General features: G+C 41.2%; 1 protein-coding gene and 1 long non-coding RNA gene across 2 annotated transcripts in view; one reads left to right on the top strand and one right to left on the bottom strand.

Annotated features, from left to right (window-relative positions):
- The first annotated feature begins 179 nt into the window (after nt 1–179).
- LOC136564196 (uncharacterized) lies at nt 180–10689 on the top strand. The gene is made up of 2 exons (XR_010784689.1): nt 180–307; nt 10521–10689. It is a non-coding gene; the product is annotated as an uncharacterized lncRNA (long non-coding RNA).
- A 3957-nt stretch (nt 10690–14646) lies between these two features.
- MAPK1 (mitogen-activated protein kinase 1) overlaps nt 14647–26266 on the bottom strand; it is a 37886-nt gene continuing 26266 nt past the window's right edge. The window contains exons 7-9 of the mRNA XM_066562033.1: nt 25428–25537; nt 24573–24700; nt 14647–22312 (exon numbers count right to left, since the gene is read on the bottom strand). Of these exons, the coding sequence (XP_066418130.1) occupies nt 24584–24700; nt 25428–25537 (227 nt within the window). The 3' untranslated portion in view covers nt 14647–22312; nt 24573–24583. The remainder of the gene's footprint in view (nt 22313–24572; nt 24701–25427; nt 25538–26266) is intronic.

Here is a 26266-nt window from a genome sequence, read left to right as displayed (position 1 = left end):
GGGGCGGGGGGCGGGGCCAGAGCGCGGGCTCGGGGGCGCGTTGGGGGCTTTGGCCCCGCCCCCGTTTTCCCCGCCCCCCGCCGGCCGTTGTGCGCGCGGCGGGGCGGGGGGGACTGTGGGGGAGCGCGCGTGCCGCTGGGCGCGTGCCGCGAGCGCCCCCCTCCCCTTCAGCCCCGCGCGCGGCGGGGTCGGGCGCGCGGCGGGAAACGGGCGGCGCGCGCTCGCTGAGGGCTGAGGCGGGCCCGGCCCTGAGGGGAGAAGCGGCGGGACGGGAGCGGGAACGGAGCGGGAACGGAGCGAACGCCAGGTAATAAAGGCCCTGCCGGTTTACAGCAGCCCCTCGGTTTACAGTTTCATCGCCGGGTGCGGTTTCCACGTGAAAGCGCTGCAATCGGCTATGTCGGATTGCTCAGAGTGCGTTTTCACACCAGAAAACATTTGTCCTCCGCGTTTCTGCCGGAGTTAGTAAAACCCTGGGAGGTGGCATTGGTCTGGTAAAACTTAAGTGCTGTAGAAAAAACATTAAGGAATAAAAGGCCACTTAGAAGCTGAAAGACAAAGAGGATCGGTTGGAGCACTTGATTCCAGACAGAGAGTTTGGAGAAAGCTCATTGCTTATAGAGAAAAAATACACAGGTTTTATGGTGTAAAAGAACAATTTTCAACATTAGGGAGCCAAAATACAACTCACATACAAGTAGTTTCCCAAGTATTTGAGGTCTGTTGGCAATGATTGTGTTTTTCTTTAAAAAGTCAATAAAAGCCACCCCCTGGTTTATTTTGGCTGTACCCTTCTTATTTCCACGGACAAAGAGTGTAGGGACACAAACTGCTGGAGCCTGTGACGAAGTTGTCATTTACACCGTACCCGCAGGCAGGGCTCTGCTGTCCTGCTACGAACACACATCATCAATAACATGTTTGCCACTTCCTTTTCTTGTCAGTCCTGACATATTTTTCTTTTTTCCATAATCTTTACCAAGTGGTTTGTTTTCTTTACCCAAGGGCCTTTGGTACGTTGTGGAATACTAGAGAGAAGGAATCCATTACAGTTCAGCTAGTGGCTATGATCAATAAGCCATGTGCTAGTTGATTTTATTCTGCCTATCCATTTTTAAATGTAATTCAAATGTTGATATTTTATTATAATATAATTCAGGTGTTTTGTCATATCCTTCTTCCTTCTTAATGGCAAATTAACAGCCAGTCTGGAACAAAAAAGCCATGCTTGCAGAGTAAAGAAGAAATATGCTTTGTTGAAACAGCAGGATACAAAAATCTATGAGAGTATTTCCAGTAGGGCTTTTATTGCAATTTTCCCATCATCTCTCTAGCTCTGGTGCTGGTAGCTGTAGTCTTGTAAAAACAGGAGAACGGTGATAATCCTTTGGATTTACTTAGCTGCACTTCAGAGTGCACCAAATCTGGCTTCCTAATCCAGTTCCCACAAGATGAGTTAGATGAGGCAAAAGCTAAAGATGAACAAGATAATAATTGGAACAGAAAAAGAAGCGAGGATGCAGCATAGTTTGATAGAGAAAGTACATGGAATCTGATACAGTGCACATTTAGCAATGAGCAGAAAGTCATAGTACAAGCAGTGTTGATCTCTGAATCGTCCTCCCAACCCACACAGGGAGGTGTCAGTCCAGCTAAGCCATGACTGACACGTCTGGACTGGCTGAAACCAACAGTGACAGTCATGACTTACATGGCCTGGCATCTCCCTGCTTCCCTGGGCTGGTGGCAAAGCTCCTGCACTGCCCACAGCCTCCAGGACAGTGATGTCACAATGTCACACCTGCACTGGCCTTCAGCACTGCACGGCTCCTGGAGCTGGAGTGCAGCAAATGCTGCTGTGCCACTCATGCTCTCTGGAGTCCTGAGTGAGTTTGAACTCTGATTCAGTACAAACTCAAATTAGCACAAACCTGGCACTGTTGGTGCTGCTGTGTCTGCTTTTCTACAGCCATGAACACAACATCAGGGTTCTCTCTTCTGTTTCCCTCAAGAGACCTGCTGCAATAGTGCTTTAGGTGATAGGAACTGACCAGGTTACACAGAACTGGGGATTAAAGTTTACATGATGAATAAAAAAACAACCAGCAATCCAGTGCAGAATGTAGAAATGACTCTCCTTTTCAGAGATGACAAGATGGACAAGGGGGAGAAAGAAATGTCTGTCATTCAGCAAGGACAGCAAAGGCTCCTGAAAGCTGAACAGTGTTTCCATTGTTTTAACACAAGCTCCGCTTCTCTGCTGAAAGATCCAAATGACAAGGACACTGAGGGTTTCTTTCTCTTTGCTGTTTGTTTCCCTAGTAACAAATACACAAGCTGCACTGTTAGATACCATCCTTTCATCCTTTTCTCTTTCTTTTTTTTTTTTTTTTTGAAGATAAAGACATGTCAAGGATGTAGTCAGTAGTAGCAGGTTAAGGTTGCTTGTATGAATGAACCTCCAATACAGCACAATGCACTTGAGGTCACTGCATGTAGTCAGTGGCTGAGACAGTGAAATAACTTAAAAAGCATGGAGAAAATGATGGAAGTAGTGATGCATTTCAATGTTTGCATCATTACTTTCTTTGCTTCTTAGGATATGTTAAGTCTTAAAAGTTTGGAGACTTTAACCAAATTTAAAAATCAATTGGTCTTAGAATTTCAAATACTAGATTCTCTGTGTTAGCTGAAAGAAAACCACTGAAAGAATGAAAGACTTTTTTTTTTATGTAATTTAACTACTTTCCTATATGTTTGCCATAAATGCAAGCTTAGTAATGAAAAACAAAAAAATCTGATCTTGTGTTCTCAGTAACTCAGGTTTGTAATGTTGTGTTCTCCAAAGTTCTCCAAGGAATAGAAAAATGCATCTTTTTTCTTGGAACATGGCAGCAACTGGTCTAAGTAGTGTAATGTAGAAATAACTGACAAAATCATATTAAACTTCTTATTATATAATATGAAAATACAACATTATGCATGAATTGTAAACCAGCTTGTTGCTAGGACATAAGTTACACTGGTATTTGTCACAGTGTATTTTAGTTACTTGTCTGGAACTGTCTGTGTAGGGAGGTGTTTTAGGTGAACAAATACATTCCTTTCATTTGGGATGCTTTCTGAAATCAGTACAACTATTAAATTGTACCACTTATGCCAACACAAAATCTGCAAGTCCCAAAAAGAGGCAGAGAAGCTGCATCTCCAGTGGATCAGGGAATCCAAAGCGATGTGATCAGCTGTCCTGAAACACTTGGATGTCTCAAGCTTCCATCAAGTGGAGAACAGGCAAAGGAATTTGTTTGGGGGCTATGACTCAAACAAATCTGTATCATGATTTTTATGTGATGTAGACATCTGCTCATATACATATAAATGGATGTGATGTGTAAAAAAGTCAGAATCACCCAGAGCTCCAGATACCTAATTTAGGAGAATATATGTTCTCTCTATCAGAGGGCTGAAATACACACCACTGGAGGGCAATTTGTCATCTGCAAAATCTGCATTGCCCTGTTAATGCCCACCATCACTGTGGAAGGTCTACTTTATCTCTTGTGTGACTTTTGAAATAGCAAAACCAGATGTTAATTAAACTTTTGTAATATTCAGACTGACAGATATACAAGTGTCCTACCTGGAGTAGAGAGGTTCATCAGGGATTAGCCAGCACATGTGCCCTTCAAGCATCAGCATGCTTTAGTAGCTTGGTTAAATTTTATGATCTTTTCCCCCTGAATTTGTTTTTTAAATTATTTAATATCAACTTTGAGTAGAATATCTAGACCTTTATTTACATGCTAACAGTAAGTTGAGTTTTGTTTTATACTTCTTTTAGTCTTTAAACAAAAATATAAGGCCCTCAAAAGAATCATCATGCTATGAGCACAGTAATGAAAATGGTGATCATAAGAACAAGCGACAGCTGCATTTATTGTTGAAATGTGTTTTTTGTACTAACCAAGCTGTGGAGAGATGAAGTTTTGTCTGTCCTCAGAAGCAGAGGCAACTTCAGGGACTGTGACCAGGCTGTGTAAGTGGGGAAACCTGGTTGTGTCTCCATTTCCTTAGGGCTTTGCTTGTTGGCTTTGTGGAAGTTGGTCAAGAGACTCAAGAGCAGAACAGACAATTGCAGTTTGTAAATACCTGTGTGCATCTCTAAAACTTACAACACTGTTTTTCTAATGGGAGAATTTGTAACTGTTTCATTTGTGTTGATATCTGGCACAATCAATTACAACCTGTGGAACAGCAGGATTCACAGACCCTGTCTGTTAGATCTGTAACTTTCAGAGATCTGTTAGATCTCTGAAAAAGAAGCAGAAGTTCTTTTAAGCTATCTCAGGCTCCTTTGCAAGGTCTAGATCATCTCCAGAGACTGAAAAGACAGAACTGTTCTAACCCCTCCCTGACAGTGGCTGTGTGATTGTGAATGCAGAGAGGGCTGGAGGCTGTGCCTCCAGCATGAAACATTGAGATTGTAGACAAGGAGCAGACTGCATTTAACCAGGAGACTGGAAACAGCATCATCAGTTGTGCAGCTGTTCACTCCTGGTAAGTAAATTACACAGTACAGTGGAATATTTAGCATGCAAACAGGAGTGGCAGCACAGTAAAGCAGCACAACAACACATAGAAACTAATTGCTCTTGATGAGTACCATAGCATTTAAATACAAAATCAGATGCTAGCAGGGATTGTCTGTATTTAGCAGAAGAGAAAGCAGATGTGTTTTTGTGAGGGAAAAGGAAAAGGTAGTAGAATAAAGAGAACTAGGTAAGCTTTTCAATGTATACATACATGTTAAAAACTCCACCCTAATGTAGGACTGTCATATATTCCATGCAGCTCTCAGCTCCCTGGCTGACTGTTGGCCAGCTGTTGCTTATCTGGGATGTTAAATTTGTGTTTTGTGAGCCATAGAAAAGCAGAGATTAAATTTCTGTTGATATGTGTTTTGTAGAAACACATTCTGCATATGCTTGCCTATATATGCAAAACAGTTGGCTAGAGGCAGGGATTCAAGCTTTTTCTGTGTTGGGATTGTTCAGTTTCCTTTTTTCCCTTTCTTCTAAGAGATGTGTTTCTCATCTTAAAATCCAGATTTGTATTTCCATCTTCATTTTCTATCCTGCCCAGATTAGGGCATCCAGCACAAGCATATTCTGTCATTTCACAGATAAATAGAGCCAGAGGATTATTGTAATCATGTGCTACAACTCACCGTGGGACAGAAGCCATGTGACTGGGGATATTGCTTGTCATTTAAACCAGAACATCCCTTAGGAAAACATGCCTTAGAACATCCTGTCTCCACAAATTGTTAATTCCTTGTTCCAGTCATTAATTACTCTCATTGACAGATATATACATCTTATTTCTCCCTTGAATGTATTTAATTTTACCTTTCAGCTGCTGTTTCCTCTGTCTCTGTAAGATGGAGGAGACTGTAGGACTCACTATAGACATGAGAGCATCCTTTAAAGTAATAGCAATTGATAAAACACATTTTTCAATTTCTAAGTTGTTTCTAGATCTCTTCTCAGATCCTTTTCCAAGGTATCAAATGATTTCTTGATCTGTGGATTCCAGCAGTGGATTCAAGCATGGGACTGTCCTTTTCTGTTCAGACAGATGATCATATCTATCTGTGCAATTCACTGCCAGTTCAACTGATTCTTTTGGGAAATGCCAAAGGCATTTCAGAATTGCTGTTCCCACTTCAAAACCAGGAATATCTTATTGTAAGGACAAGCAAATCCAAAGTTAGTTAATTGACGGTAAAAATCTTTTCAACTTGTGCTTTCTCATGAATCAGATTAGTCATACTATACAAATTAAAAGCTTGGCCACATTCAGAAGGCTTCTGCTATCAGGAATGACCAGCAGGTCACAGGAGTTTTTCACAGAAGGTGAATTTCATTTCATTTCAGAGGTGAATTACAGATTTCCATAGCAAAGCAGTACTCTGGGAAAAATTAAATTGGAACCAATTTTGATTAGGATTGACTTCCTGTGGTAGCCAGCCTATTGTTTACAGGGCAAAATGCAACAGGGCATCAAATTATTCTCTGGAATTATATGAAGACAGATACTAAATAGCTGATTCTTTTTGCAATGTTGAGATAAATATACAAAGTAAAGAGTAATGCTGGCCATGGAAGTTTTCTGAGAAGGACAAAAATAAAAGCTTTTATTGTAATTAATATGTCTAGTGTAACTTTGAAACTGAATGAGAAGGAGACTGAAGAGAAGAACAGTAATAACAAGAAAAAATATGTTCTGTGACTGTCAGAGCCCAGGGTTATGCACTGTAACTTGACACATATGCTTTTGAGTAACTTATCTAAAAAGTGTCTACAAAGATTGCTGGAAGGAAAGCATACAAAGCAACCCCTGTCTTCCTGCTCTTCACACTCAGGTTTTTTAATTCACTGTGGCAATTGCGAGAGCTGCCTCTGCAGATTTATTACTTGTATTGATACACCAGATTCTGTGAGATTAACTCAAAGGTCTTATTTGCCACCCTGTAATTTTTCCCTCCTCTTAATCTTTTCTTCTTTTTTTCCCTTAGATCATTTAATTCCATAAACCCCTGGAGAATGCAACCGAGTCTAAAGACTGGTTTTACTTAGACTCAAGAAAAAGCATCCCTGATTTTTATGTTTTGTGATCAGATTACCTGTACAATTTATTTGTAGGTTGGAACAAGCTATATGTGATTTCTGTATCATAAATACTAGATATTTCTGATTTTTGTTTTCTCCAATGGATTTTTATTTTCTCCAAGGCTATCTCAGTAACTGAGAAGTGAACAATCCTATTAAAACTGCTGAAGGATTTAGAGAAAAAACAGTGGAACACTTTGTCCCACTGGGAAGGTGTGCCTGGTACTGTAGTGGCTCCATCTTGTGGCTGAACCTGCACTGATTCTTTATAACAGGCTGACCCTTCTTGCCATCATTCTTATATAAATATTGACAAATAAGTGTGAACTTCCTTTATAACTTTTAGGACAAATGGCTCAATTTTTTCTGGTAATAGAGAAATAGGGAGATAGGTTGAAGACAAGATTGGCCCGAGCAAGCGTTGCCCAGTTCCCTGTGTAGCAATGTCAGTCACAGAGTTTGGTTACATTCTGTGCTTACTGCCAGAGGAGCCTCAGCCAGGCAGAGGGAGAACAAGCAAACACCAGCTTCACTTTTTGATTCCAACCTCCACTAATGTTGCTGTTCATTATTAACTTGCTGTGGCCAGTAAAGCAATTCGTCATTTACCTTCAAGAGTGGCCTCGAGTTTCTACCAAAACATAAACACAGATCAGTGTAGTTTATTTTGGCAGCATTCTTTTTTTTCTAAAACAAATATTTTTTCAAGTGGTTGTCATTAAACAAATGTTAGCATTTGAATGGAAGAAAAAAGCAGATACCTTTTAATTAACCTTTTCCTGCCATCCCTGAACTGTGTTCAGTAAATGCCTCAATTTGACTGCTCAACCACCCAAACCATGAGCTGAGCATAGGAAAGGACAAAACTCACAGCAGGAATTACAGAAGGCTGCCAACACCCTGGCTCACTGACCACATGGCTCAGCTACTGCCTGCTTCATGTCCCCATTATATAAGTTCATGTTTCAGTGTACAGCACAACTAGGTGTTTTCTTCAGACTGCAGAAAAGTAAATAGTTCACTTTTAGCACCTTCAGTGTTGGCAGCAGGAAGGCAGTGAGCTGCCAGGGCATGCTGGATGTTCTGTTGTGTATCAGCTTGTGTGTTACAGGACAGAGCTTTAACAGCCACAGTAGAAATGGCATTCATCTCTAAAGATGTTGCCACAGCTGTAAGATTGCAGGGATCAAGAGAACACAAATTACAATTGCAGAGCCTGGTAGAGGGCTGGTTACTGGGCACAAGGCAGGATAAGACTGGCTGCACCCATATTCTGGCAGTGTTGATATAAAAGACGCATTCCCTGATCCACACAATGTGAAAGCAAAGAAAGTGCCTGTGTCCAAGGAGTCACAAGCCCCAGCAAAATATGCATGGCAGGAAAAGTCTCTCTTGCTATGTCATACAGAGCATCCACCATATCCAAGCTTGAGTGACAAAGCAGCTTTACCTTGTAACGTTGCTGCAGGCCTCCAGCCAGGTGATAATTAGCATTGACTCCACGATTCTCAGAAGGCTGATCCATCCCTTTATTACACTATACTTATAAAGAAACCCATTGCCCTTACAGTCACAATACAGGTGGACCCAATTGGTCCTTCAATCTAAGCACCATCACCATTGGCCAATTAAGGAAATCCTCTGGTAAACAAATCCCCATAACACATTCCACGTGTTCACAACAGCAGGTGCAGCAAGTGAAGATAATTGTTCATCATTCTTTTCTCTGAGCTTCTCACAGCCTTTCCCAGGGCAATGCCTGGGAAAGTTGTGCATTGCTCTCTGTGGCCAGAGAGCTGCTGGCACATAATCTAGCTGCCAATCTGGAAAGCATTCTATAGCTAGAATTCCATTTTTATCCCCTGCAGACATGCTCAGAAATCTGGAAGTAGGTACAGATTTGCAAGACTGCCACAGTGAGTTAATAGTGTCAAAGTCTCACTCTCTCTGCTGCACATCATCCCCATTGCATAAAGCAAATCCACTCAGAGCTGCACTACAGTTTTAAGTGAAGGATTCCTTGCTAGATTTTGTACCAAGAAAAAAATCTTTGCATTAAGCGTGTCACTTGGTCAGGATGGCCTTTGCACACAGGACAGACCTGCTGTGCTCTGCTGTGCCACACAGCTGCTGAATGCTCTCTCTGTTCTGCCCTGGTACTCACATGTCTGGCAGAATGTTTGCTGAGCCTGGCACAGGCACTGCTGAGCTTGTGGCCCGGGGAGGCAGCGCAGGAGAGGAATGGGGTGGCCAGGCTGCTGAAATGACTGGACAAGGGTGGGAGAAAGCCATAAAAGGCTCTCTTACATCTGCTTGAGACAGCAGCATCCAGCACTGCACGTAAAAGTTGCCAGGTGTGTGTCATAGAATGTAATAACAATTACTTAAAGGCAGAGGTAATGCTGCTGCTTCATGTCCTGCAGTGTGCCAGGTTAGGAGGTTGTTGTCTGGTAACAGAGGGGTGAAATGCAAATATTGCAATGCCATCTCAGCTGGTATCTAAGCTCTAGAGAGGCCAGTGCTCAGGTGGATCTTACCCACACCAGCTGGGGGTTACATCTTCAACATCCTTCTCTGCATCCATCTATTCCAGAGAACTAGTGCTGATGTTGGTGTGCCATGCAGAGGAACTGTCACAGGCGCCTTTGTCCTGTGCTTTTCTGAAATCCACTTTGCATCCTTGGTTTTGTTTTTGTATTCCCTGGTATCCTTGAGAAGACTCTGCTCTGCCAGAGATATCCACATTTCAGTGCCTTTCTGGGGTACCTTAAACTTTTAGGTTGTAAAAAAAAGTCACCTGAGACCTCTGGATGGCTCAGGGGGCACAGGACACAACCAAACCAGCTGCTCTGGCAGGAGCACACAAGCCAACATAACTCACATTTGATCAGGAAACTGATACTTGCTCTTGTGTGAGCTAAAGAATGATAGAGCAGAGCAGACAGCATTAACTGTGTGAGCAGGGTGCAAAGCAGGGCATGGAAACTGCCAGAAAAGCTATTGGAACCAGCAAAATCCCCGGAGCACCCAGAAACTTCCTGTAAGACACTTTGCTGCTGCTACAAACACGATTCTGCAGCCCCTTGGATATTGTTACAAGAGAGAAATGTGTCATGTTAGCAGGGGGTACAAAGCACACCCACAGGCTGGTGAAGTTAGTTTTTATGTTACAATCTGTAATACTGTTCTCTCAGTCCTCTATCTTGAATTGTTCTTTTGATACTTCTGCCAGTAGGTATGGAATGGGTGGATGGGAACAGAGATGAGAAGAACAGATTGTACAAAGTTTGACAATCATAACTAGCATAATCATAAGCATTAATATTCATATTAAGTTCCCAATGCCTCACCTTGCTTCTGTGCTTCATTCCCTAGCACGGTGGTGTGCTTTTTTTGTAGGTGGTGGGAATTGCTTGGACCCACACCAGAAACGGGGAGAAAAAGGGAAGAATGATCAAATCAGTCCCACACAAAAAAATTGTCTTTAATTCCTCCTTTCTACTGCCTTGACCAGTCATACTGTACACCCACTGTGAGACTCAGACTGCTTTAAAATAATACAACTAAACAACCAAACCCAAAACAAAAAAAAAAAAAAAACAAACCCCAAGACCTACCACATAAAAATAGAAATTATTCATTTACAGTTTCAGAGATATGTTTATGTTGTACCCTGTCACAGGTTAGCCTTTGACAAACACTGAAGCTCTAAATCTAGAAGACTTATATGATATTTTTCTAGACAGTCTGGGTGTTATTATAAATTCTGCTGTTGAATGATGGCAATTGACTGCCGTCAGCAGGGTTTCTATGTGTATAACGCAGCTCATGGCAGCTTTTTCCCAGCAGATGGCAGGAGCACAGCCGTGACCATCCCGACAGCTCTGCAGGACCGGGCTGGGCAGGAGCTTTGCAGCACAGAGCTCTGAGCTACGGCTACGCTTTCTCATTTCCTTCACAGCTTTTAACGGAGGCCAGGTTTCTACTACGAGGCTGAATAAAAAGTGTCATTACGTCATTTCTAGGGCCGGTTTTGTCTCGGTTATTTTTGCTTTCTGGAGACTAGAGCACCATTGCTGAAAAATTTGACCCACAGACAAAATGAATAGCAAACATTACACAAAATTGGGTTTGATTTGTATAAAGTGTGTGTAAAATCCAAAACGTGCAAGGTGGTACAAGATCGAAAGCTCAGCCTGGAGGCAGGAACAGCACAAACTGTGGTGGTGCCAGGAAGGGCAGCCTGGGCAGCAGGGAGGGGCTCAGCCTTTGCATCTGCTCTGTACAAACGGGAATCATCCTTCTCTGCCCATGTCTTCCAGTCAAAACAGAAATAAGGATGTGAGGGGTAGCCCCCTTTATACCCTACGCCCAACGTGACTGAAGTAAGGGTGGAAGTGATTCAAGGACAAATTCTATGCCTAAATCTGTCTTGATCACTGTACACAGCTAAACAGCAAAGTTTAGCTGTATAAGGTATTAGCAAGTATGAACTAAAGATTCACTTCTCCCCTCCCCTGAGCAGGTCCTCTTCAGCCCCATGGAGCCCAGAGGTGTCCAGGTCACCACATCTGCACTGCCATGGGTGTTGGGCTGGGTGACCTTCAGAGGTTCCTTCCAGCAGGATTTTTCTATGGCTGCCTTCAGGAGCTTGGCTACATTTGACAACAGCTACATCTAATGGCACTGAATTACAGAAAGTTCTTGAGATGGACTGCCTGTTATCCAGGAAGGCCAGGCATTCATCTCACCTCAGCACAGCCTTTAAAGTGTAAGAGGACTAAAGAGAAGAGTAAAACAACAAGAAAATAAATTATTGCACAGGACAACAAATGGAAACAAAACCATTGCAAGAAGATACCAGGCAGGACACCTCTGGCAGCGCCCATTAATTCCTGAGGGAGTGCTGGGTACTGGGTGAATCCAGTTTTGGGGCTGGTTTAAGAAAATCAACATGGCATTGGAAAACCCACCCAGCAGTATTGTAGCAGCTGCTGATTAGCAAGCCCTGGAAGGCAGGGCTTCCGTGGTGTAGTCTCCAGCAGGGGATAGGAATTGTGCTCATAGGAAGAGCTGTTTCCCTCAAGCTTTTCAGAAATTAGTTAGCTCTTCACTGCCTGAGTAGGTGCAAAGGGTTTACAGATGTATTTATTATCCCTAAACAGGCCATACAAAGAGGTTTTAATTTTTACTAGTTTACCTGAAGATTATTTTATTCCAGGGCATGAAAGGCTTCACGCCCCCTGCTCCAAAAGCTAGCACAGTTAGCAAGCAGGAGTAAGACAGATCACTGAAAGGCAATCACACTTCTTTTCACAGTGAAAATTACCAAATATTCAAATGATTCATACATTCAAGTAAAACCAAAATATACACATGCAAAATTTCAGTAATTGAACACAAACATGTCATCATGAATCCATTCTCAGTGCTACTGAATGCCAAGACAATTCCTGAATATCCCGAAATTAGCACCTTAAGAGCTGAAATAGACTCATCTGCTTAATTAATTGCTACCTTTGTTTGATGAGGAGTGTGGCAACTTGCAGATAGCAATATTTATACAAGAAATGCCATGGGCTTCATTGTTGCTGCCCACCTCTCTACCCACCAAACCCACCTGGATTATAATCGCCACCTTCAGACAACCCCTGTTGCACACACAAATTTCATTCATTCAAGTGCATTGATTTGAAGATATTTTGCTTCCTAGTCCCTTTTTCCCCCCAAGATTTAATTCAGTTGCTATTACAGACATGGCATTTTATTCTGAGAAGGATTGTATTTGTATTTATTCTTCAAGCTAAGTGTTTTGTTTAATATGCTTGTTGTAAATAAACTCTTTTACCCCTTGTGGTAAAAGGCCACAAGTTCCTGCTTTGAGAAACTGTTAAGTGAAATTGTTGCCAGATAAATGTTTCCGTGTGGTATTTGCCTCTTAATTCACTTAAATACCTTTGAAAGACTCAGTCTCCCAAGGACCTTATGTAACAGTTGCAGGGAAGGAGTTTTAAAGGGAGGAAAACGGTGAAGAATTACAGAAGCAGTTAAAAGTTGGGAAGCAGAAATATTGTCACCTCCAAAAAAAATGAATTTTTCCCTGTATACACAAAAGACAGCTGACTGGAGCCTCAGGTAGTTGGGAATTGCAAGCTGCTTCTCTCTTCAGCACTGCAGAAAATCCAGCCATTTGAATATTTCCTAAAAGTATTTCATATTCACCCCCCAAAGAAAATACATATTTTGAAATACATATGAAACTCCTTAAATTTTACCTGCTGCTGCACTGCCTGATGACATGCCTTCCACAACACATGGACATTCATGAGGGCAAATTGTTCTGAAGGGCTTCACACCCGGCCTTCATTCCAGCTCCTGGGGACCCATTTCTAGGAGAGGGAGCACTGAGCACATCTCCCAGCTCGCAGCATTCCTGCTGTCCCTCTGCTGCTCCCCTGCCGGCCCCACACCTGCGAGAGCGCAGCAGAGCAGCACATCTGCATTTGGAACTAAAGAGCAGCGCTTGGTGTTCTCCACACAGGGCAGACCTCTTCCACTCTGACACCCCTCTCTCCTTGGATGGGAAACAGCAACAGGCTCCAAGGACACAAGGCCCCAGCAACAGCTTCCTCATCAGCTTCCCACTGCAAATTATCCTGTGCTCTGTACTTGTTATACAAATGGTTAGAGGTATTTACATAAAATGGTGTTATTGCTCCACTGACAATCAGTCTGACAGAAGGGTTGATTTGCTGTCAGCTGGCAAATAATGTGGCAATGTTCCTGCCTAGAATAATTGCTGTCAATGCTAGAGTTGCCTGGAACTTGTTAATAGGACCAGATTGCTGTGGAGGCTGGTCAGCAAAAGGTTCCTCACACAAAGCACAGGCACAGCCTTTCTAATCCCCAGGTGATCCTCCAGGAAGTGCAGTGAGGACTGAGAGCTAAGGCAGTGTCACACGTGTACAGAGCAGCACCACAAATAACTTGACTGTGCGTTTACAGTAATTTTATTCACAAGTTACCATGACACCTGTAGTACTACAGTTTATAGAACACCATTAGCAGTAAAGTAAGTCACATCTAAGAAGGAGGCAGCAGAGAAAAATGTGCACAAGGGAATGCAGAAAGGCTATTTAGCTCTAACTTAAAGTATTTTTCTACAGACTTAGTAAGAAGGAATATATGTTGAGAAGAACAAGCTCTTCAGCCCTCTTATTTCTACAGTATGAAATTTTTTGTACAGTGACAATTTAGTATAATGACTACTACACTAGCAGTCAAATGCAAGTGATAGGGAGAAAACTGTCTTAATATCTTGCCCTTTTGAACATCCAGAAATTAAACCCCAAGCTTCCCTTTGGACAGAGTTATCCAGGGCTGGTTTACTTGCAGAGCCAGTAGTGCAGAATTGCTACTGGGGGGCAGGAGGGAACAGAACTTATGACTAGAGAGTTCCCAAGCATTGCATATTGCCTCTGAGGTCTTATCTGCTCTTAAGTACTTGGTGAGCAAAGCCAGTTGCAGCATTCCATAAGTCTTTTTACAGTGCTGTGCTCTAAAGCTGAGTACAGTTTAGCAGAATCCCAGAATCAAGCAGAGAAAAAAAACCTTCTGCTCTCTTATCATCATTGGCTCTAATGATGCTGGTGTTGAGCCTGGGCCTTTCTCAAGAAGAACAATGTGGAGGAGCAAATCTGGAGAAACACTCTGGACTTAGATGTATTCTGATGACAAGACTCAAAAGAAAATAAGCTTAATGCAGCATCAGGTGCAACCCTTTTCTGCTTCAAAGTACAGCAACAGCTTCCAGAAAGCAAACAAGTGTTATCCAGGACCTGGTTTTCCCCTAGACATCTTTAATAGCCTGGAGCGACTGTCAGTGCACACAATCCATGCTAGGGGCTGCAAAGACAATGAATATACAAGCTGCACAGTAATAATTATTTCCACTAGTAACTACACACAGGATATATTGCTTTTGGTACAATGCCATTTATTGTCACAAGAAGAAAACCAGTGATTAAGTTGAGCACATGAATTATGCAGACCTTTGCCATGCTGGAACAACAGCATATTTTACTTACAGAAATGTCACCAAGTCAGCTGTAAAAACAGCTTAACACAGTTCCTCCAAAATACCAAGCATATCCTCAAATCCAAATTTATATTACATTTAGCTACAACAGAATGATTAAGAAATGGTTTTGTTTTCAATCCCCACTTTTGTCTGGAGTGCTGTGCTTATACTGCATGGAGGCAAACAGAATCAAAACACGGAGCTACAGTGACAGCCACAACACCCACTGAAATATTTCTGAGTGGGAAAACTGGTCTGCAAGTTTGTGTCCCCTCCACACCTGTGCAAACCTACTCAGAAAGCCTGCAAAGGTATGTATGTGTACAAAAACTAACAAAGTTTTTTAAAACACAGAATGCATTAGAAAGACAAAGTTTGAACTCTTGAGTCTGTGATGCCTCAACTGTAAGTTAGAATATCTGTGAGTTTTAACACTTCCAGGAACAAAGAAAGGACTTTTAGTCCAAATTTCCTTTTCAGTACTAGCTAACAAAATTAAAGGTGACCTAGGAGAAAAAAGCTTGACTAAAAAAACCTTCCAGCTCTCTTGCAGTATCAGTTCAGTGAGTCTCAAGCCAAAATTCTGAATATTCATCATTTTTGCATTTGCAATTTTAAGGCAGAAAAAGATGTTCACAGCAAGCCATTTTGTCTTGGATGTTACAAAAAATCACAAACAACAAACCAACAAAACAAATAAACAAACAAACTACCCTCCTAAAAGGTGCATCTCAAGTCTTTTAATAATAGCAAATTTTAAAAAATTCTATGGCATTCTCTTACAGCTTTGGATTTTTTTTTTTCTAAAAAAGCCTGAATTTTCAGACACAGATCACACATCACAGATAGAGATTAACATCTTCCATGATTTCTAAGTTGTGTGTTCAAGGTCAGAATGAAACTCGCAAGGTGGAATAAGAGATCCCTGCACCGCTGGCTGCTGCCGGGCTGGCCCAGCACTGGAGCTGTCCTGCAGCACCTCGGGTTTCTCCCCAGAGCCAGGGCTCCAGGCCAGCTGCTGTACCCAGCCCCAGCCCTGTGAGGCACAACTGTGTCCTCGGCTCAGCTCTACAGAGGCAAAAAATGAAAGAAGCAAATAAAAGCAGAGCTGTGAGACTGCAGGAATCTACAAGCGTGTGAGGTAAGGAAAAGAAAGAACAAAGGAGTGAAGTCATCAAGCCAGAGCACACAAGGGACTTTGGAGAAAGATCCCAACATGGAAAGTGTAAACCCCTGAGGAAGAGTAGTGTCACTGAAGAAGAACTCAGATCAAAGGTCAGCCCAGTGCAAGCAGTGAGGCAAGGAGAGAGAGGAGCAGTGCTGCAGGCAACAGCTGAGTGCACACAAACTCACAGACTAGCAAGAGACATGGAAGTATTTTTATTACTGTCTTTTTAGGTAAGAAACACTGCAAACCCAAGACCCTGGCAAGGCATTTCTTGCTCTTTTCAGGGAAATCAGGAATAGAAGACTTCAAGTCTCTTCAGCCTTCACATACAAACACAAGCTACCTCTGTACTAAGCTAGAAGGAGCACACATTACCACACCAATTAATCAGCTGGAAAGAGAAGGAACTTCAGGAAAAATAGGCTCTGTGTGTGTGCATGTTGAGAGCAAAACAAGAGGCAGCTTTAAGGAACTTGCAGGAAGTTTTCAGTATTCACAAGGTACATCAGTTTAACAGGATCAATAATCTGCTGTTTATCATCAGAACACTTACAAATCCTATAAAATAAAGATTTTTTTTGTAACAAGTGGAACTTGTTTAGACTCAGTTTCACAGAGAAAAGTAAATTGCCAATAGCAAGATGTCCTGAAAACAGGGCAGAGTTTTAGAAAACATTTGAAGGAAAGTTGTCATAAATTACAGGGAAAAAGACTGAGGGGTTACAGAACAGTTCTCACATCCAACTCCCAAGATCAGGTTTCACACAAACAGCACATCAGCAGGGCTGCCTTCCTGACAGGGATGTGAACACCCCTGACACCAGTGGAGGTTCAGCAGACACACTGAAGTTGCCTTTGAAAGCAGAGTTGAGGCTCTAGAACTCCTGAAGCTACCTGGACTTGTGGGGGAGAAGAGCAAGGTAACCACCAACAGACCCAGCATACATTGATGCAATGATGTTTGTGAGTCTTCTACATTCCTCAAGTGTTTTTTATTTTTTAAACTTTTCAGTGTTACATATATGCAATTTAGTAGAAAGAATAACTAAAGATGAAACATGCACAACACAGAATTATCTTTGGTCTGCAGGGTCCTGGGTCAGAGTTCTACACAGCTTGATGCCATCAGAGCTACATTAATCTCTTCCAATAAACACAGCTTGTCCTCAAAAGCAGCTCCTTGCCAACCTTCCTGGTATCTGAGTGCAGCATCTCCCCAGCACCTGGGGGTGCTCACTGGAATCACCACCCCAACCCACATCCCAACAGCTCAGGAGTGCCCACTACACCTGAAGCTTACACATGGAGAGCTTACAGCCACTTCTGCTCAAACACAGGAAATTTGTGTGGTATTTCAAACTAATCCCACTGAAACAAGGACCACAACAATGTTAAGTCAAATCAGTTATTTGTCAAAACTTTCCTGGAGCCAAGCAGCTGTGCAGTTGTACCTTGAAGTCCCTTCCTGAAGTGCATGCTACAGTGAACACCCCTTCTGCCAGGGGAACAGCCACAGCCAACAACAATGTTAAGAACACACAGAAACATGGCAAAAATGAAACTCTGTATTATTCTTGGGGGAAAAAAAAGTCTGTACTCTGCAGTGAAAGCCAAGGAGGGGAATGAGAGATGAATTTTTACAAGCCAATCTCAGAGCTATTACGCACCTGCCAGATATGGTTAAGCTTTCTTTAGTTGCAGGCCACATTTTTTGCCTTTTCATATTAACTAGAGAAGTTTTTAGCTGCCATTATCCAGCTACACCTTTTAAGAGTTCAATTCTTTGAAGAAGAGTTAAAGGTCCATGACAGTGATATGAACTTGCACTGCTCACAGAAATCCCACATTTCAAATCCCTGGTCGGAGAAGAACCTTTTTGTACTGAAATGAAAACGTTTGGTTTCTAAAGATTACACAAGTAAACATGTTCAAGATTTCATGGGAACAGTGCAATGTGAATATCCATAGAAAGAGTGTCAGAAAAGCCTGGGAACCATCAGGTAACACTGACACTGATTTGCATCACTCAGCAGGTCAAGATTTCATCATTTTCTCACACCAAAGATAACACATTCTGCCTGTCTATAAAGAAAGCTCATATGTGGGGTTTTTTTGGGTTTTTTTTTTTTTGGGATGGCTTCTTTAATTGAATTCCAAGCTGGTACAGCTACACAGGGGGACACACCTTGAGCAGTTACAGCTCCTGCCTGCAGGCCAAGGAGGGGCAGTTTTGGATCAGCCAATGGACCAGCTCAGGCCAAAGCAAAGTCCCAGTCGTTCTAGATATGCACGGAACTATGCTGGTTTGGTAATACAGGGACACAATTTAATGATTTTCTTTGCATTTGTTTTTACAAGATTCAGATGCCAAAAACAAAACAGAACATTAAGTTACCTGATTTAAAAAAGAAAATCACAAACGTTTACAACATCAAAAGAATAAGACGAAATATAAACCTTTGCTACTTACAATTGATCTATACAGATTAACCAAATCACAAATCTGTCACAATATAAATGTTTAATTGTTACAATGAATAAGAACATACAGAAAATGATTTATTTATTTTTTATAAAATCTTCCTTTGCTTTTATATTTTAAACTTACCATTAACTAAATTAGCTATGCAGGACTTGTGGGGTACGTGACTAAGAAGGCACCAACAGTACAAAGCAAAGACAAAGCAGTTTGAGTATTTTAAGAGTACTCTACACTGATACAACACGAGAAAAGGCAACAATAGTAAGTAAACCAGCTGCAACCTTTAGAAATTTGTTCTAGATTTACACATGTAGTCCAACTTTTACATTTCTGCCAATGTGTCACTTGGTTTGATCACAGCACATGCTACAAAAACCACTGTAAGCTTCACTTCACTAATGTGCACTTTTCACTAATTTAGTGTCTTGATTTCAATTGTTAACTAAACCATTTTGAACCACAAATGTATTTAAAACTTAGTAAAAGGATTGTTTGGACTTTTTTGTTTAAACCACTGCATTTACAAAAATATTTCCCCTAAAATCTGGGATTGCTTGAAGACATTGCTGTACAAATATAAAAGTACTATGCAAGGGACCAAATTCATAAGTATATGGTGTGTATGTATAGACCTATATTTATACCATATCACTGTGCTGTAACAACACAATAAATTTATCAATAACCAAGGACTATATAAACTACACTAACATAAGCAAATATATATTAATAAAGTTTAAATCTATAGTACAGTTGCTCAGCAAACAACTTTGACATGGTATAAATATATTGTAGCATATTACAGTGGGCAGCAACAACAGGTTTTTCATTCTCTCATTCTGCAAGGAAAGCCCTGCCCAGCTCCTCAGGTTTTGTCTGTCCCCACTGCCACTCCCGGAAGCTCCCGGCGCACGCGGCCCAGCTCTGGTGTCACAGGGGTGAGGAAGAGTCTGGCCACAGGCAGGACAGCAGAGTCAGAGGCTTGTTTGCCAAAGTATCCATGAGAATTTTGTGTTTGCATATTTTTCTTCAGCTGTAAGGTTGGAATGTTTTTGACAGTGAACTGTTTACATTCCTTATTCCCAAAGCATCTTTACCATGAAATATGCATGCTACTTCGATTAAGAGTTGCTGTTCTCCGCTCTAAAATATAAAAACTGCATAAAGAAAAGAACCCAATGTAAAATGATGAAATAACTGACCTAACACAGTGTTGTTAGAGGCACCTTCTTTAAACTATTTTTAAAATCTGACCAAAAAAAACCTCGTGCTTCAGCATTTGACGCATCAACAAATTCAACCCAACAATGTTGACTGAATTCAGTAAAAGATTGATGAATGTGGTTATGGATCCTGATGGATGCCAATTGGATTCAGCAAAAGTAGCTAAGGAAAAAAGCCCAAAAGCAGACATTAGGTAAAGCAAATCCTCGGCTTCTCACTCAGAGGGGATGCAAGGGTAAGTCTACAGCTCCCCAAACATCCCAAATTAAAGACAGTATTAAAAAAAAAAAAGAATTGGGAAAGAGAAGGGTGAAGTAAGCTGCCAAAGTTCTTCCTTAATAAATTAAAACGAAGGTGTTACAAACTAATTTCAGTAACAGTCATCTTTCCAACCGTGCCAAAAATGATTCCTGTTGTAATGATGATCATGCAAGTAGCAGAGATTCTAGAACTATTTCAACTTTTCAAAACTGAGTGAGAAAAGCATTTTGGTAAAGATGTGTAGAAAGGTCAAGAGAAATTTCTACACTGATATCAACAGTCAAGTGCATATTTCTTCTACAGAAATGTTTTTAGCATAGGTTCCATACCACGATTCCATGATCACTTGTGCAGTGTCCTGACAATGCTCCGAATTTGTTCCCCACGTCAGAGATTTATGTACCACAGGAACTTCCTAATAGAAAATGCCCTTTAATGATGAACCCTTGCTTATTAAAAATTAGTTTTGGCAGATTAACACTTAAACTATAGGAAAAAAAAATTGAAATGGAATCTTGTAAGCACCCTTATCTACTGGAGTCTAAGTTAATGGCTTTCTAGATTTCTCTGAAGAGCAGACTAAATGGTATGAGGAAGCTTGGAGTTATTAACCAGCCAGCATCCTTATGTACTACAGTAGCAATTGAACCTGATTTCCATTCAAAGACATTACCCAAGAGGAAACCAAAAACTAATTCTTAATGTTAATGTGAAGATATAAGATTTAAATTTATTTCCAGGAATTACAAGTGCATTTTGTTCATATTAGCAAGCAGTCTTTATACAATCCATTCTTCACTGCTGCCAAAATAAAATGAGAAAAAGACAGCAGAGATATGAAAAGCTAAAAATAGAACTATTTTTCCTAAGTTATTTGTTGAATAGCATTTCAGTTGAACACAACTCAGAGGTAACAATAGATTATTTTTTTTTCTCAATCATAGGCATGTGGCACTTAGACAATCATCTTTGCACAGAAAGCTTTAACAGTCATGCGAGGGCACAGTAATTATTTTAAACAAGGCAAATTTCTCACCACAGAGAGCAGTGGGGAAAGAAAAGGAGGCACTGCACTGGAACATAACACCTAGTAAACTCCACATTATACAATTTCAGTAACAAATACTTGAAAAGATCATTAAAAGGTATACAATTTTAAATGTTATTTAGTGCTAGCTTTGTTTGGTTGTCCTAACTCAGCATTATCAGAAAAGTTTGATAGTACTTGACAACAGAACAGTACTTCATGTCACGAGCTCATGGAGGCTTGATTACAAATCACCATAGTGTAGGTTGCAAGAAATGAACTTGAGATGCTGACATGCTGTAGGAGCAAAAGTAAAATCAAACTTTCTCATTTGAAGATGCAGTGTTCCTCTCTGCAAGAATCTGAATGTCAGTGATTAGATTCAAATATCAAAACTATCAATCCTCATTTGAAGCATTTCATTGGTATGCAGGATGTAGACTGAGTTAATTAATATCATATTCTGATTTCTTGCTTGCCACCAGATACGGCTGCCTTGCCCAGGAAAAGCACTGGCCATGGGGTCACGGTGCCATCGTGGTCTGTGTTAACCCTTCCAGCACTCAGGGAGCAAAGAGCAGCTGCAGCTGCCACCTTGCCTTTGCACAGGCTGTACAAGCACTGCTGCATGGTAGGAACTTTGGGAGTACTATGCCTCCAACGTGGGTAAACTTTAAATGATCTCTCTTAGGAAAAGCAGGGAAAAAAAAGGTACAAATTTTGTCAATACATGGAAAAATGTTTCTTGGATGAATTCAGTTAAGATGGGCTCCTATGTAGCTCTTACATTGGATAGAATACCTGTATGTACAGCACAGGACACCCAAACAAGTGCATAAGCAAGATTAACATGAACACAACTTATGCTGCAATCCATAGCATAATGGAACACTCTGCCGGATGCTAACCAACCATTTCTATTTAAAAAGGACGTGCAAAAAAAATCTGGGATGTCACTGACTTAAAGTGCCCTGAATAGTAGCTTTTCTAAAAAAAATGCCAGCGACTTCAGTAAAGTCAGAAAAACAGTTCATGGTGTAAACGTCTTACAGGTGAATGGATTCTCTTCTTGGACATTGATCCAGGAGTGAAAGGAACCACTGCATCTTTCAAACCAGAAAGCAAGCAGTTAAAACACGGGCAGCAGTAGGTGCACGTACAGTACAGTACTGCAACAGGTCAACAATGGGCATTACGCATAGGAGTGTCAATTACAATTCTTCAGGCTTAAAAGATTCATTGAAAGCATGAAAAGCCAAAACTACCAGGAACCGCCCTCCTGAATGGCTCAAAGGAGTTAGTGGATAAGCTGAGAGAGGCCACAAGACATGACCAACAATAAAGAACTGGGAAGAGGAACAGCAACATTTGAGCATGCCCAGTCCTTTAAGTCCTTGTCCTACAAGAGAGCAGAGACATATTTCAGTGAAGGAAATTTAACATCACCTTTTAAAACAAGCCCTTTCCTATTTCTGTGCTCTGTGCACAGTGTGTTTACCATCAGCCAGAGCCAGCAGGATCTACAGATGTTAAAAAAGAATTCAGAGACAGTGGATCTCAGGGCATTCAATTTTAAACTATTAATTCTTCAAAAGATTAGAAAGATTAAACATAACTAATCAATGAAGTACATTGTTTGCCTGAACCAAAAATCTGTTGTTTTCATATTGCTTCTCAATTCCAAAACCCACAGCTCAGGGGACACTTTGAATCTCAAGAAACAGCCCAGTGAGAGGAGCTGGCTGATGAAGCCCAGGGGGTGTGCAGGAGAACAGGAATGCACAGCAGGACACTGGTACTGTGCATTTGAAGCCAGCTCCTGGGGACTGGCCCTCACTAGGATATCAAGCAGCTCTGTTTAAACTGCTGTGCTATGGCAGAGCTGGCAATCCTACCTACAAATGACTTGGACAAATTACCAACTATCCTCACCAAGCTAAGTGCAGTATTTCAATTTCAGTATTGTGCTGGCCAAATCAACTCTGCATAGTAGCATTTGAAGGTAACATTTTTATCAAACCAGAAATTTCTGCTAGCAACGGATCACTGATATCTTTATCCCTAATCCTTTTATCCCTTAATCCCTAATACAACCTAGGTAAATATGGTCTGAGCAATGAGGCAAGCAAGAGATCACGAACTATGATTTACCACATCAGTAACCACTCACTGCCCTTCCTTGAGACTACAGCCTATTAGGAACAGGCTTCAGCTTGTACCTAAAGATTTCTGTAACTTGTTTCCACCATGTGTACATGCACAGCTGTGCTCTCACACAGAAAACACGAGTGGGACATGAACACCAGTCAGTCACTGTGTCCTAGGTCTGCTCTATTAACAATGCCAACTAATAGAACCAGTGCGTGAACCTCAGATTTCCCTACCTTTCAATTATTACAACAGTTCAAATATCACCTAGCAAGCTTAAATAAACAAAATGCAGTATTTGTAAAAATTGAAATTTGTTCATTTGTGAGCTTCTATACATCTAAATACTCAAGCCAGTGGCAACAGCTGTTACCCTAATGAAGTAAAAACTTTTAAAAGTTTCCCCCACTTTCTTTTTCTTTCCTATGAATTCATCATAAAATGAAAACCTGGGGGTATATGCAATGCAGAAACTGAAATCACGTTTTTAGTGCAGAAAAATGATTGCTTATAGCAAAGCGACAAAGCTCCGGCACACCGCCAGAGCAGAGGATTACCCCCGTGGATTTCTGGCAGCAAGGAAGTGCCCTGGCTCAAAACCTCACCTTCCTGCTGGAGCTGCCCCCACAAAGCAGTGATTGCAGAATGCTGCTCTGGGGGAGGAAAGCACAGAGAGCACAAACCAGGAAACCCAGGGCAGCCTGTTGCCTTTGGCTTGTTTTTCCTTTCCACTCATAAAACTTTGATACTTTCCCCTATCAGTATCACAGAAGTTTCCCAGGTGCTCCAATCAAGTCAGTGTTTGGCCAATTTGGTATGAAACTCCCGAGACTTGCAAGCCTTGTGGCACAGGAAGACCAGTTAAGTTCATTGACTTAAAAAAAAGTCAGTCAGTGAATATAAGTACATTTAATCTTAAATTAAACTTTCAGACCTTCAAGATGCTAGGAAGGTTAATAATAATTAATTTATGAATATTTAAATACCTATTCTTATTTACTCACACTATTTGCGAGCTACTTAAAACTGAAGATAATTTCTGCTGAAGTTTTGTGTGTGGGTTTTTTCCTTTAAAATAATTTAAGAGATTTCTCCTCTGTATATTACATTTAGGAGGAGGTTTTTTTAAAAGCATTTGAAGCCATATGACAAAATTATGTATGTGTAAAATATGAAGAACATTGCCCCCTAAAATGTTTTTTTAAATAAAATTTGCATTTCAAAGCGTTACCATTGCCTTTATTCTAAGCAGCACTATTGAAATGCAATTCTTGTTCCCTAAATGTAACCTACAACAAGGTAAACACCTGGGACAGTTGCCTGGATTCCATGTGGACACTTCACTGCTGTGGGCAAACAGAAACTTTCCTCAAAAACAGGACAGGACTGAGGTCAGCTCCTTGGACAGGGAGTTACTGGGCACTGGGACAGGCAAGTCCTACATTTCACCAGCAGCACCAAAGTCTCAAATGTCCCCCCCGCCCAAGTGTCCCCTACTGCTGTGACCTTACCTATGCACGATTTAAGATCGGTATCCTGGCTGGAATCTTGCAGTTTCCTCAAAAATCAATTCTTTCAGCTTTTCCTTCGGCAAGTCATCCAACTCCATATCAAACTTGAAGGGTGCTTCAGCTACAGGCTTAGTAACACAAAGAAATATGATTATTTTAATGTCACCGTGCTGTTCAATTTCATGCAGTCCTTTTATGGATGGGGAAAAAGTCTGAAAATGTCCTGCACAAAAATAGCTAACACTGAGCAGTCTTCAAGGCAGAACTCCCCCTGTTAGTCCTATGTGTGCTTTAGGTATTAGTTTATCAAATTTTACATCAAGCACAGTAAGTAGCTGGTCAAATCCAAACTACAAGTTGAAATATTTATTTGAGGCTCTTAACTCAGTATCTACTTGAAGAAAAAAATTATCTTAAACATTTTTTTAAATTGGAATAAACATACCTGGCCCTTAAGGGAAACTAGGTTATTTCCTCCTCCCCTATTTCTGCAGAAAAATGAGCCAGAAATCTCCTCAGAACTGTACATAAACTACAGCCAGTTCCAATTCAGGTTTATAAAGCATAATCTGATGGCAAACTCAGTCATTCTCCTCCTTTACCTCAGACATTATGAAACCAGGCCTCACATGAGCTGAGAGTCTCCATTTTCTGGAGAGAGAGGACACTTTAGTATCTATTTATTGTGTGGCATCTCCTAAGTGTTGTACTGAAGTGAGAAATACAAATTGTGGTAAATTGATGCAATTTGTTCTTCAACTCCGTTAGTGCAGTAGAAATATTACCCTTGAACAGAAGTAGAAAATAATCAGCTGGATCATTTTATCAATGTTTACATTTTAACAATGCCTTTACCTCATCACTTGGATCATAATACTGCTCCAGATATGGATGGGCTAAAGCTTGCTCCACTTCAATCCGCTTATGAGGATTAAAGGTCAACATTTTATCCAACAAATCAAGTGCTAAGAGGAAAAAAAGTGAGCAAAGATTTAATACACACTCCAAAAAAGTGTCACAAACCTTGACCTTACCCAGACAATACCCACTGCCCAAGGTCTGTGCTAATGGCAGTGCAGCCCTGGAGCTCCCCTGCTGTGGCTGGGAGCTGTAACCTGGGCACAGAGGCTGTGCCTGCTCCTCTCAGCATTCCTGGGCTGCAGCTGCCCTGGGCACCCCTGCTCCAGCACAGGTGTTACCCTGCCCAAGCCCTTCAGCCCCAGAAGGGATGGCAAGGCAAGAAACACAGCAAATCCTACAGTACAATCTGGCTTGAACTATAACAGAAATTAAATAGATGAGGCTTTTTCTTCTCTCAGAAAAATGCTTTGGATTTTTGTGCCAAAATCCAAACTAAGATGGAGCTTTTCTGAAATAAATAATTATGAATATGTTCTTATTCTGAAAAGAGATCTTGGCTGTTTACAGATGAAAATATCATCCAGAAGTCATTAGGAGTTCTAGATCATCACAGTGAAATATTCTGGCACAACCAGCAGCACAGAAGATACTCTCCAGAGAAGATGCAAATACATTTATATTCATGAGATTCAGGCAAAATCTGTTGAAGACAACTCACAAAGAATCCATAAAGAACCTGAAGATCCAGTAAGATAAGAGTGAGGTCTGGGGAAACTCTGGACAGGCATCACAAATCAGTGCTACTGCAGTTGGTCAGCTACTGTGCCTATAAC

This window comes from Molothrus aeneus, chromosome 18, assembly GCF_037042795.1.
Source record: "Molothrus aeneus isolate 106 chromosome 18, BPBGC_Maene_1.0, whole genome shotgun sequence".
Taxonomy (NCBI): Eukaryota; Metazoa; Chordata; class Aves; order Passeriformes; family Icteridae; genus Molothrus; species Molothrus aeneus.
The sequence above is the reverse complement of the archived record's forward strand: the minus strand, read 5'-3'. Positions and strand labels throughout refer to the sequence as shown.